The sequence below is a fragment of the Psammomys obesus genome, unplaced genomic scaffold, assembly GCF_907164565.1.
Source record: "Psammomys obesus unplaced genomic scaffold, mPsaObe1.curated_primary_1811, whole genome shotgun sequence".
Lineage (NCBI taxonomy): Eukaryota > Metazoa > Chordata > Mammalia > Rodentia > Muridae > Psammomys > Psammomys obesus.
Genome location: NW_026592890.1, coordinates 24,094,975 through 24,108,919, shown reverse-complemented (window position 1 = coordinate 24,108,919; position 13,945 = coordinate 24,094,975). Strand labels below are relative to the sequence as shown.

The 13,945-nt window shown below is 47.2% G+C and overlaps 1 protein-coding gene across 1 annotated transcript in view; it reads right to left on the bottom strand.

Moving 5' to 3' along the window:
* The window catches only part of LOC129683262 (uncharacterized), a 144,415-nt gene that overhangs the window by 97,376 nt on the left and 33,094 nt on the right, over positions 1-13,945 (bottom strand). The window contains 2 exon segments of the mRNA XM_055615877.1: positions 2,897-3,024; positions 5,432-5,624. Of these exon segments, the coding sequence (XP_055471852.1) occupies positions 2,897-3,024; positions 5,432-5,624 (321 nt within the window).

Genomic DNA, 13,945 nt, shown 5'->3' with positions numbered 1-13,945 from the left:
CTGACACTAGCATAACTGTCTTTATACAGCAGCTGATGGAAACAGATGCAGAGACCCACAGCCAAACAACAGGCCAAGCTCGGGGAGTTTTGTGGAAGAGTGTATGTATGTGTATGTGTGTGGGGGGGAGGGAATTGAAGGAGCTGGAGGGGTCAAGGATACCGTAAGAAGGCCTACAGAGTAAATTAACCTGGGCCCATGGGGGCTCACGGAGACTGAACCACCACCCAGAGAGCATACACAGGCTGGACCTAGACCTCCTCCACATATGTAACAAATGTGCAGCTTGGTCAACATACAGGTCCCTTAACAAGAGGAGCAGTGGCTGTCTCTGACTCTGTTGCCTGCCACTGGATCCCTTTCCCCTAGCTGGACTGCCTTGTCTGGTCTCAGTGGGAGAGGATATGTGCTTAGCCCTGCTGTGACTTTAGGTGTCAGGGTGGGTAGGTACCCTTGGGAGGGGCCTCTTCTTCTCTGAGAAGGGAGAGGAAGGGAGAGAGGGAGGGGATGTAAAGGTGGGGCTGGGAGGAGAGGAGGGAGGGAACTTCAATCAGGCTATAAAGTGATTAAATAAATAAATAGATGGTTCACAGTCTGTACCCAAATAGGTTTACATGTAAATCCCCCCCCCGCCCCTGTTAGCAGTCTGCCAAGGAAGGAGTCTCCCTGGCTGTTCCCCGTTTGACACTCTCTGACATTGTAAATGGCATTTTCTATACTTTAGAGTCTTTCTCCGCCAGACACCTTATTCATCTTTTAGCCGTATCTGTTCCTTGGGAAGACTTAGTGACAATTTTCTCAACTTTGACAATCCCCACACAAGACAAATATCTCTTTCTACTGACGGCCCCTGCTCTTGAATGCGCTCAGTTACAAGGATGTTTTGCTTAGAAATTGATTAAACTTTTAGAGACCATAAATTTCTCTTTTTCTATGATTTAGAAATGTATATTTTTAAGATGGTAAAACATAAATCTTATGTGTAATTGTCCATCCCTGAGCTTCCACCAGAGGCCTTTTAAACAGTAAGGCATATATCGACTGCTGTCATAGGTGTCCTGGGACTTTCAGGTTGAAGGGTGTTTGTGAAAACATTGGACAGACAAGACTCTAAATACCTTTGTGAGACTCTAAGTTTCTTAAAGATACGAATACTCTTTTGCATGTATCTATAAATCTCTGAAATAGCACCTAGCAAGGTAATTTTTAAATTTTGATTAAAAAAAAAAACCCAAAAACCTCTTAGCATGGAATTAGAGAGATGAGGGATGACTCGGTGGTTAAAAGTGCTTGCTGTGGGGCTGGAGAGATGGCCCAATGGTTAAGAGCCCCCGCTGCTCTTCCAGAGGACCAGGTTCAATCTCTGGCACCCACGTAGCAGCTCACAACTGTCTGTAACTCCAGCTCCAGGGGATCTGACACCCTCACACCAATACGCATGAAATAAAATTAAATTATAATCAGAAAGTGCTTGCTGCTCCTGTGATGGGCTTGAGTTCAGTTCCCAGCGGCTCTCAACTGCCTTTCACGCAAACACATTTCACAGGCCTCCACATACATCTGCGCTCCGGTACACACCCCTTCTCACACATAACTAAAAATAAGAGTTAAGCCCTTTAAAAAACGCTCCTAACAACTGGTGATGACTGGAAGGGTTAAGTGAAGGCCAGCTCACCTGCAAGTTCCATGTCTTACTAGGACATGATGTGGCTGGTGGATTAGCAGCCTGCAATTCCTTTGCTGGGTATTCAGCCTCCTGACTACTGTGCTCAGCACTCCCTGCTTTTACTCACTGGCATAGTCCAGTGGCTGTGACTGGTCAGTGGGTCTGCCTCTGTTTAAGCTTGTCTCTGTGAATCTGAGCGGTCACCACCCATTCTTACTAATAGGATACACAGACTAAGAAAAGCCTGGATCACAGAGCCCTCTAACAAAACATGCCTACAAGATAACGTGGTATCGTTCACATCTTATTTTTTTGTGAGGAAGAACTACAGCAAGGAAATTAAATTTAACTGGGCCTGCAGGCACAGGCCTGAAATTTCAGCTACTTAGAATGCTGATATAGGAGGATTAGGCGTTCAAAGACAGCCTGGACTACAGAGCTAGTTTAAGGGCAGCCTGAGCCCTTAGTGAGATATGTCTCATAAGAAAAAGTAAGAAGAGGGGTGTGGAGAGACAGCTCAGAAGTTCAGAGCACTTGTTGCTCTTTCAGAAGACCAGAGTTCGAGTCCCAGGTCCCCTATGGTGGCTCACAAGCCTAACTCCACTTCCAGGAGATCTGATGCCCGCTTCTGGACCCCCAGAGTACCGGGCACACATGTGGTATGTATACATACATGCGGGCAAACATACATACAAAATAAAACAAATCTAAAAGAAAAAAAAAAAACCTCTAAAATTAAAAAAAAAGAGAAAGAGAGATTGGGATACAGCTCATTTGAAAAGCACTTGACTAGAATGAACAAGGCCTTGGGGTCAGTCTTCACTGACTCACAAACAAACACAAACATACACACACACACACACACACACACATACGGTGTTCAAATTCTGTAGGCTAGAAATGAAAATTAATAATTTAAAGCTTTATTTATTTGCTTTCTTGAGAGCAGCCTTAAATGTCTCGTTGGGTTTAGCAACAACAAACAAACAAACAAACAAAAAAAACCGAACCTGTCTCAGTGCAAATAGACTTCGCTGTTTAGTTTTTCTGTTTGTTTGAGATAGTCTCGTTATGCAGCCAGCTGGCCTGGAACCCCTGTGTAGTCTACGCTGGCTTCAGACTTGCAGCAATCCCTCTGCCTCGGCCTCCTGGGGACTGTGATTACAGGTGGATACCTCAAGCGCCAGCAAACGGTTCTTTGAGAGACAGTTTGCCTTCTAGCAGTCATACCTGGCGTTTGCTTTCTAGAAGGTTTGCTTCGCAGGTCCACAGGTCATACAGCACCTCGAACCTGTCCACACTGCCATGGGCCCAGCCCCAGCACTGGCTGCTCTCTGACTTGCTATCCTCCTTGTGACCTGGGAAGAAGCCAGTGGGAATGGTTAGAGACAAACCTTCTCAAAACACTCCTTCTCTGAAGAACACAGAGACCAGAAGCTCTGTCTCAGGCATAGACCGGATCCCCAAAGTGAGCTGAAGAGCTACCTGAAAAGACCAGGCCAAAAGCCCACACTTGTTAACTCCCAAATCAACAGGTGTTTGGGGGTTTACTTTGATACAGGGCCTGACTGTGTAGCCTTGGCTGGCCTGAAACTCACAGAGATCTGCCTGCCTCTGCCTCCTGAGAGCTGGGATTATAAGTGCTGTCTTCACCCACTGTGAATGGTTTCCCATTTCACAACTGCCTGAGAGGACCCTGACAGCCTCACCACACCACGCTTGGTTAAATTTTTATCATTGTGAGACCGAGTCTCATGTAGCGCAGGCTGGCCCCGAACTCACTATATAGTGCTGAGGATGACCCTGAACTTCTGATCCTCCTGTCTCTACTGCACAAACTGAGAGCCCTGGCATCACATGCATGCCCACCATGCCCGGTTTATGTGGTGCTGGGCATCAAGCCCAGGGTTGCCAACCGAACCACACCTCCAGGCCTTCAAAGACTGTTTAGAAATAAAACCAGTTGGCATGAAATCTATGTTAAAAATGTTCCCGAATTTACAGCTTTAAAGGCAGAGTGTACATTTTTCCTTTTTCAAAAACTGGTGTCTGGTGATTTAACAACTTGAATTAATGTAATATTTTTCTTTCTGTGTGAAGTGTGTGTGTGTGAGAGAGAGAGAGAGAGAGAGAGAGAGAGGACCCTAAGGTGGTGTTCTTTGAGGGATTTGTTTTGAAGGTTCACTATGTAGGATAAGCTGATTGTTCATGAAGCCCTTGGAATCCTCCTACCCCCGCCTCCGGAACAGGCATTACAGAGTTGGCAAACATGGCCAGCTTTTTAGGTGGTGGGGATTCACCTTAGGCCCCCACGATTACAAGGCAAGCACTTTTACTGCCTGAGCCATCTTGCCAGCCCTGCTATTGTCACTAACGTTAACAATGTCAGAAATTTCCAGAGAGCCTTCTAAGACATTCCTTAGTTACATTAATTGCCCCCGTAACACGGTGAAGCTAATGACCATTTGGCAGAAATATTTTCTATCGGATCGGTGTTAGCTTCACTGCCAAAATGATTATCGCTTCCAATTTGTAAGTGGCTCACTTCAGGAGAAGATAGTAGAAGGCAAGAAACAGCCAGGTTCTGACACGTGAGCTGAAGAATTATCGGCTCCGTGACGGGTGTTTAGCAAGAGACGGGCTTTGAGCAGGGTCCAGTGAAACGGGAAACTATTTCACAGTGGTTGACCACAGCACGGCCAGCGAGCGCCTGCGAAAATGGCCTTGTGGTTAAATGCGTTCCAACCGAATTACGTTCTCAGCGGACAGAAATAGCTACGCGGGGTTGGGGTTGTCAATAAATACGGAGAAAAGCCGGGTGGAGTAGAACCACTGAAAAGAGAACGCTGAGAGCCGAAACGAAACGTTCTAGAATGCTGGGGGCGTGACTGCAGGTACAGCTGTGGCGACGCCCGCATATTCTAATCCGTGCAGCGGCGTATCAAATCAACGCTGCCCGGGATCTGAAGAGCCAGCTGTCAAACGTCCTCCGAGAAGCATTTCATACGCGATACAACACAACACAAACACCTTCTTAACCCCGTTTCCTGGGCTGCGCTCTTAGCCCTTTCCAAACGCAACAGGAAACGCTACTGTACCATCCCAGGGGAAACCGCCTCCCCCCACCTACTTTTAAAACCGGACGATCGGTGATGGGGCCAGAGGAAGCAAAAACTGGTAATTATGGGCTGCTAGATTAGCCCAAGTCTCGAGTCCTCCCTTTGGGGATGCCTGGCATTCTCGTAGCCAGATCCCCTGGCGGGGCCCGTGATGGCCGCTTCTAAACCAGGCTTCCTCAAGGCCAGGGGGCTCAGGAAAAACATCCCTCATTCCTGTGCTCTCCCGGGCACAGGAGCCTGTACCACATCCCTTCCACCCAGGGGGTGATGTAGGACTTTCCCCCCCGGGAGCAAGCAATCGAACAACAGCAAGAATTACAACTGATCCCTTAAAAAAAAAAAAAAAAAAAAAAAACCAACATAGCTCCATCACCTGAGGCACCTGCGTGCGTGCGTGCGTCCGAATATGCATGTGGGGGCGTCAGAGGACAGCTTGCCAGACTTGGTTCACTTGGGTAAGGACTCTGGTATGCTTACGTTTTAAATACTATTGTTTGGTCCCCGGTCTGTGTGTTTTGTTTGTTTTTTCGGTACCAGAGATTTACAAGAGCCTTGTGCACACCAACCGAGCACGCTACCCCTGAGCTTCATCCCCAGCCCTGGCCCGTTAATTTTTTTTTTTTTTTTGTCTAATCTGCCTCCTTACTTTTTTCTTTCTCAATGTAATGGCTGGCGATGAGCAGCAGCTCCGACTCCAGCTCCTTCAGATCCCGCAGGGCGTCATCGTACATGACGTACAGGCCGAGCTGGTCCTGAGTGTGGACACAGCCAGCTTGGGTGCTGTAGAAGTCGTCCTGGTTCTGAACTTCCTAGAACTCCAAGAACTGGACTCCTTGGACCTGGGGCAGGAAAACCAAACCCCAAAGTTACTGGAAAAGGGAAACTTATAGTATTGTCAGTCCAAATGCCCAGGGCAGTGGGTTTCCTCCTCCCACACAGAGGGCTGATGGTGGAGAGCCACAAGCATGCTGAATGTGCGAAGATCTGAATTGTGCCTGTGTATAGTCTCTCTCTCCATATATATAGTCTCAGTCAAACACTGTGAAACTTGTATTTTCAGCAAAGAATTCGAAGAATTCAAATATCTTTTATCTCCCCCAACCTATAAGACCTTTACACAAATGTTGGAACCCCCACTTTTGTGTAGCCAAAAGCCTGCTGCTGCATTCTTCTCGCTTGAGGGACTTTAAGTGACTGTCCCTTTCCGTAACCCTTCATCTTCTTTACGCTGATTCTTCTAAAACCAGCCAGTCATGAGAGACTGAGGTCAGTCCCCAGCTAGTGGGGGAAAGACGTGGTCACCAGCATTAGGGTTAAAAAACCAAGTGAATCTGCTACCTCCATGTGCTTGCTTTTCCACTCTTATGAACAGCACACCCTTCTGAACAAAAGGAAAGTCCTGCCTTGTCAAGACACTTTAATTGGGGTGGTGGTCTCTTTGGGAATCTGAACTTGTTTATAACACACACACACAGACATTTATAGACAAAGAGTATTGGTAGGAAGAGGCTGCTCTTCCAGTTAATTCCAGAGAAACTGGAAAGGGTACTTGGTCCATCCCGGGTTTATGTGGTCTTTGAAGTCAGAGGCTGGGTCAGAGCGCACCCAGGATCTTACCCTGGCTGACCTGCTCTCCTGCTCTTAGGTCATTGGCAAAATGGGAAGGGTAAGACACCAGGAGATGGGAATACTAGAGTGTCTTTGAAGATGGTGGGGCCTTTCTCAGAGGTTAGTGGGCTTAGCTGAGAGGGGAAGTCTCAGAGTCCCGGAAACTCTACATCCTCCAAAAGGCAGAGGGAACAGAGCTCCCATACAGCAGGGTGGGTCCCAGGAGAGAGGGTACCATCTAGCTGATGCTCTGGGAGCTTATAAAGGGCTTCTGGCAGAAGCTGGAGTGAGGCTTGGGGAGGGAGATGAGCTAGTCCAGTCGGCCCAACCAGGCACTAGGTGGCTCTTCTTGGCTCTGTCACTCACAAATAGCTGTTGGGTGGAGGTGACATTTAAAAACTAAAAAATAGAAACGAGAACTCTCTTCTGGCATTCCTGGCCCCCAACAAGGACATTCTCCTAATTCCTGCCTTGATGTTGCTGCCTGATCTGATTGATTTCCATCTCTCACTCTCATCATTTCCACCCGATAATAAATGCACGGACTATGTGGACACCACACAGGTGAGGGACGTCGGATTCATAGACTCTGGCTGTTAAGAGATTTTTGGTTTGATTCTGTGAGTTCTGGGCTGGCGAGGCTCAATGGATAAACGCACTAACTGAAGAGGCCTACTAACCTGAGTTTGAGCTCCAGAACCCAACTAATAAGCCAGATGTGGTGGCACACATCTGTAACCCCAGCTCTCTTACCTAGAGATGGGGGTTGGGGGCAGAGACGGAAGAATTGCCTGGAAGCTTGCAGGGGAGCCAACCTGAGAAGCTGTACAGCCGCAGAAACGAGAGACTCTGCCTCAAGCAGAGATGAGGTCTCCTGAAAGTTATTCTCCGACACACACACAAAATTAATCAGTTACTATTTAATTCTATAAGTTCCTCCAAAATGCGTTGTAACAGTCTTGTGTTTTAGTAATTTACTGTGTTGGATAACATCCCCCAAATTCAGGTATGCCCGGAAACCTAGACTTTACTTGGAAACAGGCTCTTTATAGAAACAATCAAATTAAGAGTTCACTCTACTGGGTTAGAGTGGGTCCTTTCCAATAAGTGATGTCCTTCTTAGAAGAAGAAATTTGGAGATTGACACTGAGGGGAGAAGGACACAGGAAGCCACAGGTGGAGGAGCTTAACGTTACTCATCTGTAAGTCAAGAAATGCCAAGGTGAGCACTCACAGTGGCACAGGCCTGTGAACCCAGCTGTGCTAGAGCCCGTAACGGGAGGATCACAAGCCACAGGCCAATGTGAATAATTCAGGGAGACCTAGTCTTGAAATAAAATAATTAAAAGCTGGAGAGGAGAGCTGGGGATGTAGGTCATGGCACAGTATATGCATATCTGGTATGAGATCATGGGCTTAACTCCCAGTACCTCACTCAAGAGAATGAGGAGGGTGGGAGTAAAGGGGAAGAGGGAGGATTGGGCAGGAGGAGGGACACATAGGGAAGAAGACAAGGGAGAAGGAAGGAGAAAGGATGGGGAAGGAGGAGAGCCAAAGAATGGCAAGAATTGCCCCAAACTGCCAGAAGCTGGAAGAGGCAACTTAGGCTATCCTCAGAGTTCGGAAAAAGCGTGGTCCTGCCAACTCTTTGGTTTGGACAGGTGGCATCCAGAACTGTGGCAGTCTATTTCTGCCACGAACCATTCACTCGTTCCAAAGTGCTTTGTTGTGTGGCAGCCCTAGAAACTCACAATCACAAAATATTTCAACTGCATCACTGCTGACCTGGGGTTCCTGGGAATCTCAGAGTTGTTCTCTGAGGCATTTTGGCCACAGCTGTGCAAAGATAACTAGCCCGTCCCAGTCACTTCCTGTGGGTTGCAGCTCCGTTACGATCCAGCTTCCTTACCTCGCCTTAGGTAAGTTTTCACGGTCCTCTGAAAGACCCTCTTTCTAGAGGCTTTCTTTGTGGCCCAGAAAGTTGGTCCTGCAATATTATTCTTGGAGGAGTGGCAGGAAAAGGAGGGCAGTAATTAGTGTCTGAGTAAGAAATAATACGGCCTTTGGAATGATTCATGTGTGTTTCAAGTCTGGACATTAACTGAGACTGAGGTAACTCTGATGAATACGAATAGAGTAACTGCAGGAAAAGCGTCATTACGCCCAGAGTAGCTTCCGCCCCCGCTTACTAATGTGCATTTTAGGCCTTTGTTGCAACATAGACGGTGTGTTCTGACTGGGTTACATTTTCCTAAACTATCATGCATGAAGATATTATTAATGGGCATTCAACTCAAGACTCCAGTCAGAACTGTTGGTCAAATGACAGACTCATTAGTTTCAATTTTTAAAACATTAAAAAAACATTGTGTGTGTAAGCGCGCGCGTGCTGGGGGGCCGGTCAGAGGACAGCTGCATGACTCAGTTCTCTCCTTCCATCAGGTGAGTTCCCGAGAGCAAACCCAGGTTGCCAGACTCCGTGTCCAGCACCCTTACCCACAGAGCCATCTCACGGGGATGAGGGGGGGTCTTTGAAAAGAAGGTCAAAGCTATGTTTTGCTTGCTTTTTCTTCTGCTCTGTAAGCATAGTATCACTGCAGTGGGTCACTGAACAGTTCAACAGCGCGATGCACCTCACAGAGCTCTTCTGGGCAGAGTCTTCTTATCATCTAAACGTTCTGTCGTGAGCAGAGCCTGTCTGTCTGCAGCTGAACATTAAATAAATATGTACTATGTGAAAGGAAAACCCAGGTCTCAGCTTCCTTTCATTACTTGAGTTAGTACCCCAAACTTAATCAAGTCCCACCTGAAATTCTAACCATCTCCATCAGATCTCAGTTCTAACCCGCAACTCCAAACTTGAGGTCGAAGTTTTGGAATCAGTCCCGACTTCTTCATCTGGAAGTCGTCCTGGCTGGGTCTTTAAAAAGCACTCACAAACTACTTGATGACCTCCTTCTGACGACCTCCTTCTGACGCGTTGTCAGGCCATTGTATTGTCTCGTTCCCACTGTAGGATGTGTTTGTGCAAATCCAGGTTGCATAGCCTGTTACATATATGGTACAGCTTATTGACTGCAGGCTGTGGTGGTCTGATTATTACATTTGAGTGCTCGGCCTATAGTGAGTTGGCGTTATTAGTAGGTGCGGCCTTGCTGGAGGAAGTGCGTCTCTGTGGGAGTGAGCTTTGAGGCCTCCTATGCTCAAGCCCTGCCTGCCTACATCTACAGACTGAGATGTAGGACTCTCAGCTCCATGTCTGCCTGCACGCTGCCATGCTCCCTGACATGATGGCGATGGGCTAACCTCTGAAACTGTGTGCCAGCTCCAGTTAGATGTCTTCCTTTTCTAAGAGGAAAGGGTGACGGTATACATTCTGAATCTACCTTTTTTAACTCAAGGTTTAATATTTTATATTTTATATGATATTCTGCCCACATGGATGTATGTGTGTGCTCTGTGTGCCCGGTGCTGGTGGGGACCAGAAGAGGATATAAGGTCCCCTGGGACTGGATCTACAGATGGTAAAAGCTTCTAAGTGGGAGCTGTGGACCGGACCCAGGTCCTCTGCAAGAGCAACAGGAGCTCTTAGCCACTGAGCCATCTTTTCGGCCCCAGAGTCTATCATTTGTTACTGGTTGTTTCCTCAGACAGATTGTCTGGGAGTTGATTAATGAATCAGTTGTTCCATCAAGCTTCCCAAGTCCTGCATGAGAGTCTGGCCTTCCCAATCAAATCTCAGCTGGAACTCCAAACTTCCAACCGGTAAGAAATAACCAACAGTCTCCTGTTGAGGCTCTCTGCAAGGTTCTGGGATGCCTTCAATCTGTTCCTAAAACAGCAGCCCAAGCGGTGACACAGAAGTCAAACCGAATCACGCTTCTATTCAAACTCCGCAAGGGTGCCCTTCTAGCCCAGACTTAAAGACCTAGCCGTGGCTCACAAAGCTGGATAGAACATTTCTCTGCCTCTTAAGCCTCGCTCTGCTGCTTTCCCTTTTGTCCAGCCCAGGCACGCTTGATGTCCCTGCAAGGGGCTGGACACAGCCCTGCTTGGGGCCTCTGCATTGGTCTTCCCTCTGCCGGGCATTCTTCCGGTCAGTCAGATTGCCTCCTGAGCTTTTTTTTCAGGTCATTTCACCGACAGTTCCTCTCTTGTAAGACTTTCCCTTTCACCTCCTCAGCAGGAGCCCCCAGTGGCCCACTCTCTGTCTTCCCCCTTGACTTTTCTTCATTGCATCATCACAACCTTCAGTAGTTCACAAAGGCTATGTCACTCTGTGGTCAACACCTCTTAAAGCAGGGTGGCCTGACAGTGAACTTCTCACTCACAGAGAGCCAATTTAGGACCAGTGGCTCTCTAGGCTGTTGCCCCTATAACAGCAACCAAGGATGAAGGCGTTCCCATCTTGCCATGTGGCCATAGCCTTCTACTGGCTCAAGCAGGAGGAGACAGTCAGAGGGTGTGGACAAGCTCCTAAGTACTCCATACGAACAATGACACACATTTCTGCTCGAAGTTCAAAGGTAATCACAGCCCCACTCAACTGCCAGAGCTAGGAAGCCTGGGGGATATTTTGGTGCCAAATCTCCCTATATTTGCTACACACTGTATGCTTATTTAATGTGTCTTGCTGTGGGGTAAGTTCTGTTATGGCGGGGATCTGTGCTAGTTTCGTACACTGCTGTACTCCTGTGCCTAGAGCAGAGCTCATGGAAGGAAGAAGGAAGGAAGGAAGAAGGAAGGAAGGAAGGAAGGAAGGAAGGAAGGAAGGAAGGAAGGAAGGAAGGAAAGAAGGTAAGCTTGGCTTACAGCCTATGGGAACAGATAAGCAGATAGTCGACAGAGCTGTGGACTGGATTCTATGATAAGCTGACGAGTCTCTCATCCTATATAAAGAAGAGCTCTCCAGAGAGATGTTTTAAGAATCCATTCTTAAGTCAGAATACACATCTGCCAAGGGGGGAGGGGAGAGGGACAGAAGAGCCCAGATGTCTGGATGACACTGTCTGGTCAGAGGTGGGTCAGGCTCTACCTCATGGAGACTATAAAGGTGGGAGAGGGAAATTGAGGCCCGAGAACTTGGCAGGGCCCAGAACATGCTCAGCCTGGCAAATGTCACCGAGAAGCCTGGGCTTCATCTTGTAAGGAATAGGAAACTCAGCAAGGACTCCCAGTGAAATAGCAAGCATGATTACATTTGGCTAAGGTCCTGAGAAACTTACAAAGCAACAAGGAAGACAGTCTCCTTGTTAAAATTCTCCATTTCCCACTACCTTAGGGATGGGTCCCACATCTAAGGAGAGCCTAGCCCCTTGTGGTCTAGCTCCCTCTTCCTAGAGCCCTCACCTCGTACCACTTCCTCCTAACAGCCTTCTGCTGCCAACCCACCAACCACCAACACCCCCTGAACTCACTAGGCCCTGTCAGGCTCCCATGACTGAGGAGCCACGCACAAGGTCCAACACCAAAAGCCTGCACTCCCTCGCAGGGTTCCTTCTACCCTGCCATGTTAAGTAGGCGTGTAAAGTGGTGGCCATAAAGTAGAGGTAGCTGTGGTAGGCCGTAGATGACTCCTTTTGCTAGCGCTGTTGTTGGGTAAACAGTCATTAACATTAGCCCAAGACTTTCCTTGTGGGAATCAAAACAAGGGCCGAAAGGAGTGTGCTAGGGAAGAAGCCTCCATCTTGGGCGCTTCCCCCATGGCCAGTAAACTAGACAGGATCATCACAGCAGACCGGCATCTGTGCCCCTTCTCCCCACCCTGCAGGACTAGATATCCTAATGTAAATACTTGTCTCACCAAAGACCCTCGTAGGTGGGTGCTGGACTGGTGTGTCTCACACTGTAGCAGTAGCAGTTTTTCAGCATGATGCCGTGCCTGTCATTTGTGAGACACCAGAAATGCTGTACTGCAAAGCCCCAAGCCAGAAATCTGCAGTCAGTGGGGGAAGATGCTATCTGTCTCCCTTTTCCCTCTTCACTTCTCTTCCTCACCCCAACATAGAACAAACTGAATAAGAGAGAGGCTTTTGGTAAGGACGTTGTTTTATTTATTTTTTTCTTTTTTTTTTAATTTTATTTTTTTCTTATCAGTTACATTTTATTAACTCTGTTTCCCAGCTGTATCTCGCTCCCTCATTCCCTCCCAATCCCACCCTCCCTCCCTCATCTCCACCCTGCCCCTTTCCAAGTCCACTGATGGGGGGGGAACCTCCTCCCCATTCATCTGATCCTGTTTTATCAGATATCTTCAGGACTGGTTGCAAAGCCCTCCTCTGTGGCCTAACAGAACTGCTCCTCCCTTGGGGGGTGGGGAGATCAAAGAGCCATCCATTGAGTTCCTGTTAGAAATAGTCCTTGTTCCCCTTACAATGGGAAACCAATTGGTTACTGAGCTACCACGGGCTACATCCGAGCAGAGGTTCTAGGTTATATCCATACATGGTCCTTGGTTGAATGTCAGTCTCAGAAAAGACCCTGTGCCCAGATATATTTGGTCCTTGTGGAGCTCTTATCCTTTCGCCATCATACTAACTCCCCTTCTTTCATATGATTCCCTGTACTCTGACGAAGGTTTGGTCATGAGTCTTTGTATCTGCTTTGAAAACACTGCTAGTTAGAGTCTTTCAGATGCGCTCAGTAGACTCCTGTCATATGTTCAATGCACATCCCATCTGTCTTTCTAAACGAGGATTGATCATCTTACCCCATGTCCGCTCTCTTGATTATCTTTTTTAGGTGTATAGATTTCATTATGTTTATCATATCTTATAGGTCTATATAAGCGAGTATGTACCGTGTTTGTCTTTCTCCTTCTGGGATATTTCACTCAGAATGATCTTTTCTAGATCCCACCATTTGCCTGCAAATTTCATGATTTCCTCCTTTTTAATTGCTGAGTAGTATTCCATTGTGTAAAAGTACCACAATTTCTGTATCCATTCCTCCGTTGATGGACATCTGGGTTGTTTCCAGGTTCTGGCTATTACAAATAAAGCTGCTATAAATATGGTTGAGCAAGTATCCCTTTTGTGTACTTGAGCAAATTTTGGAGATATACCTAGCAGTGGTATAGCTGGGTCTTGAGGAAGCACTATTTTTAATTGTCTGAGAAAGCGCCAGATAGATTTCCAAAGTGGTTGTACCAGTTTACATTCCCACCAGCAGTGGAGGAGGGTTCCCCTTTCTCTACAACCTCTCCAGCATGTGTTGTCACTTGAGTTTTTCTCTTGGCCATTCTGATGGGTGTAAGGTGAAATCTCAGGGTCGTTTTGATTTGCATTTCCCTAATGGCTAATGAGGTTGAGCATTTCTTTAAGTGTTTCTCTGCTATTCGATATTCTTCTACAGAGAATTCTCTGTTTAGCTCTGTTCCCCATTTTTTAAGTAGATTACTTGGTTTGCTGCTTTTCAGCTTCTTTAGTTCTTTGGATACACTGGATATGAGTCCTCTGTCAGATAAAGGGTTAGTGAAGATTCTTTTCCAATCTGTAGGCAGTGGCTTTGTTTTGATGACTGTGTCCTTTGCTTTACAGAAGCTTTTCAATTT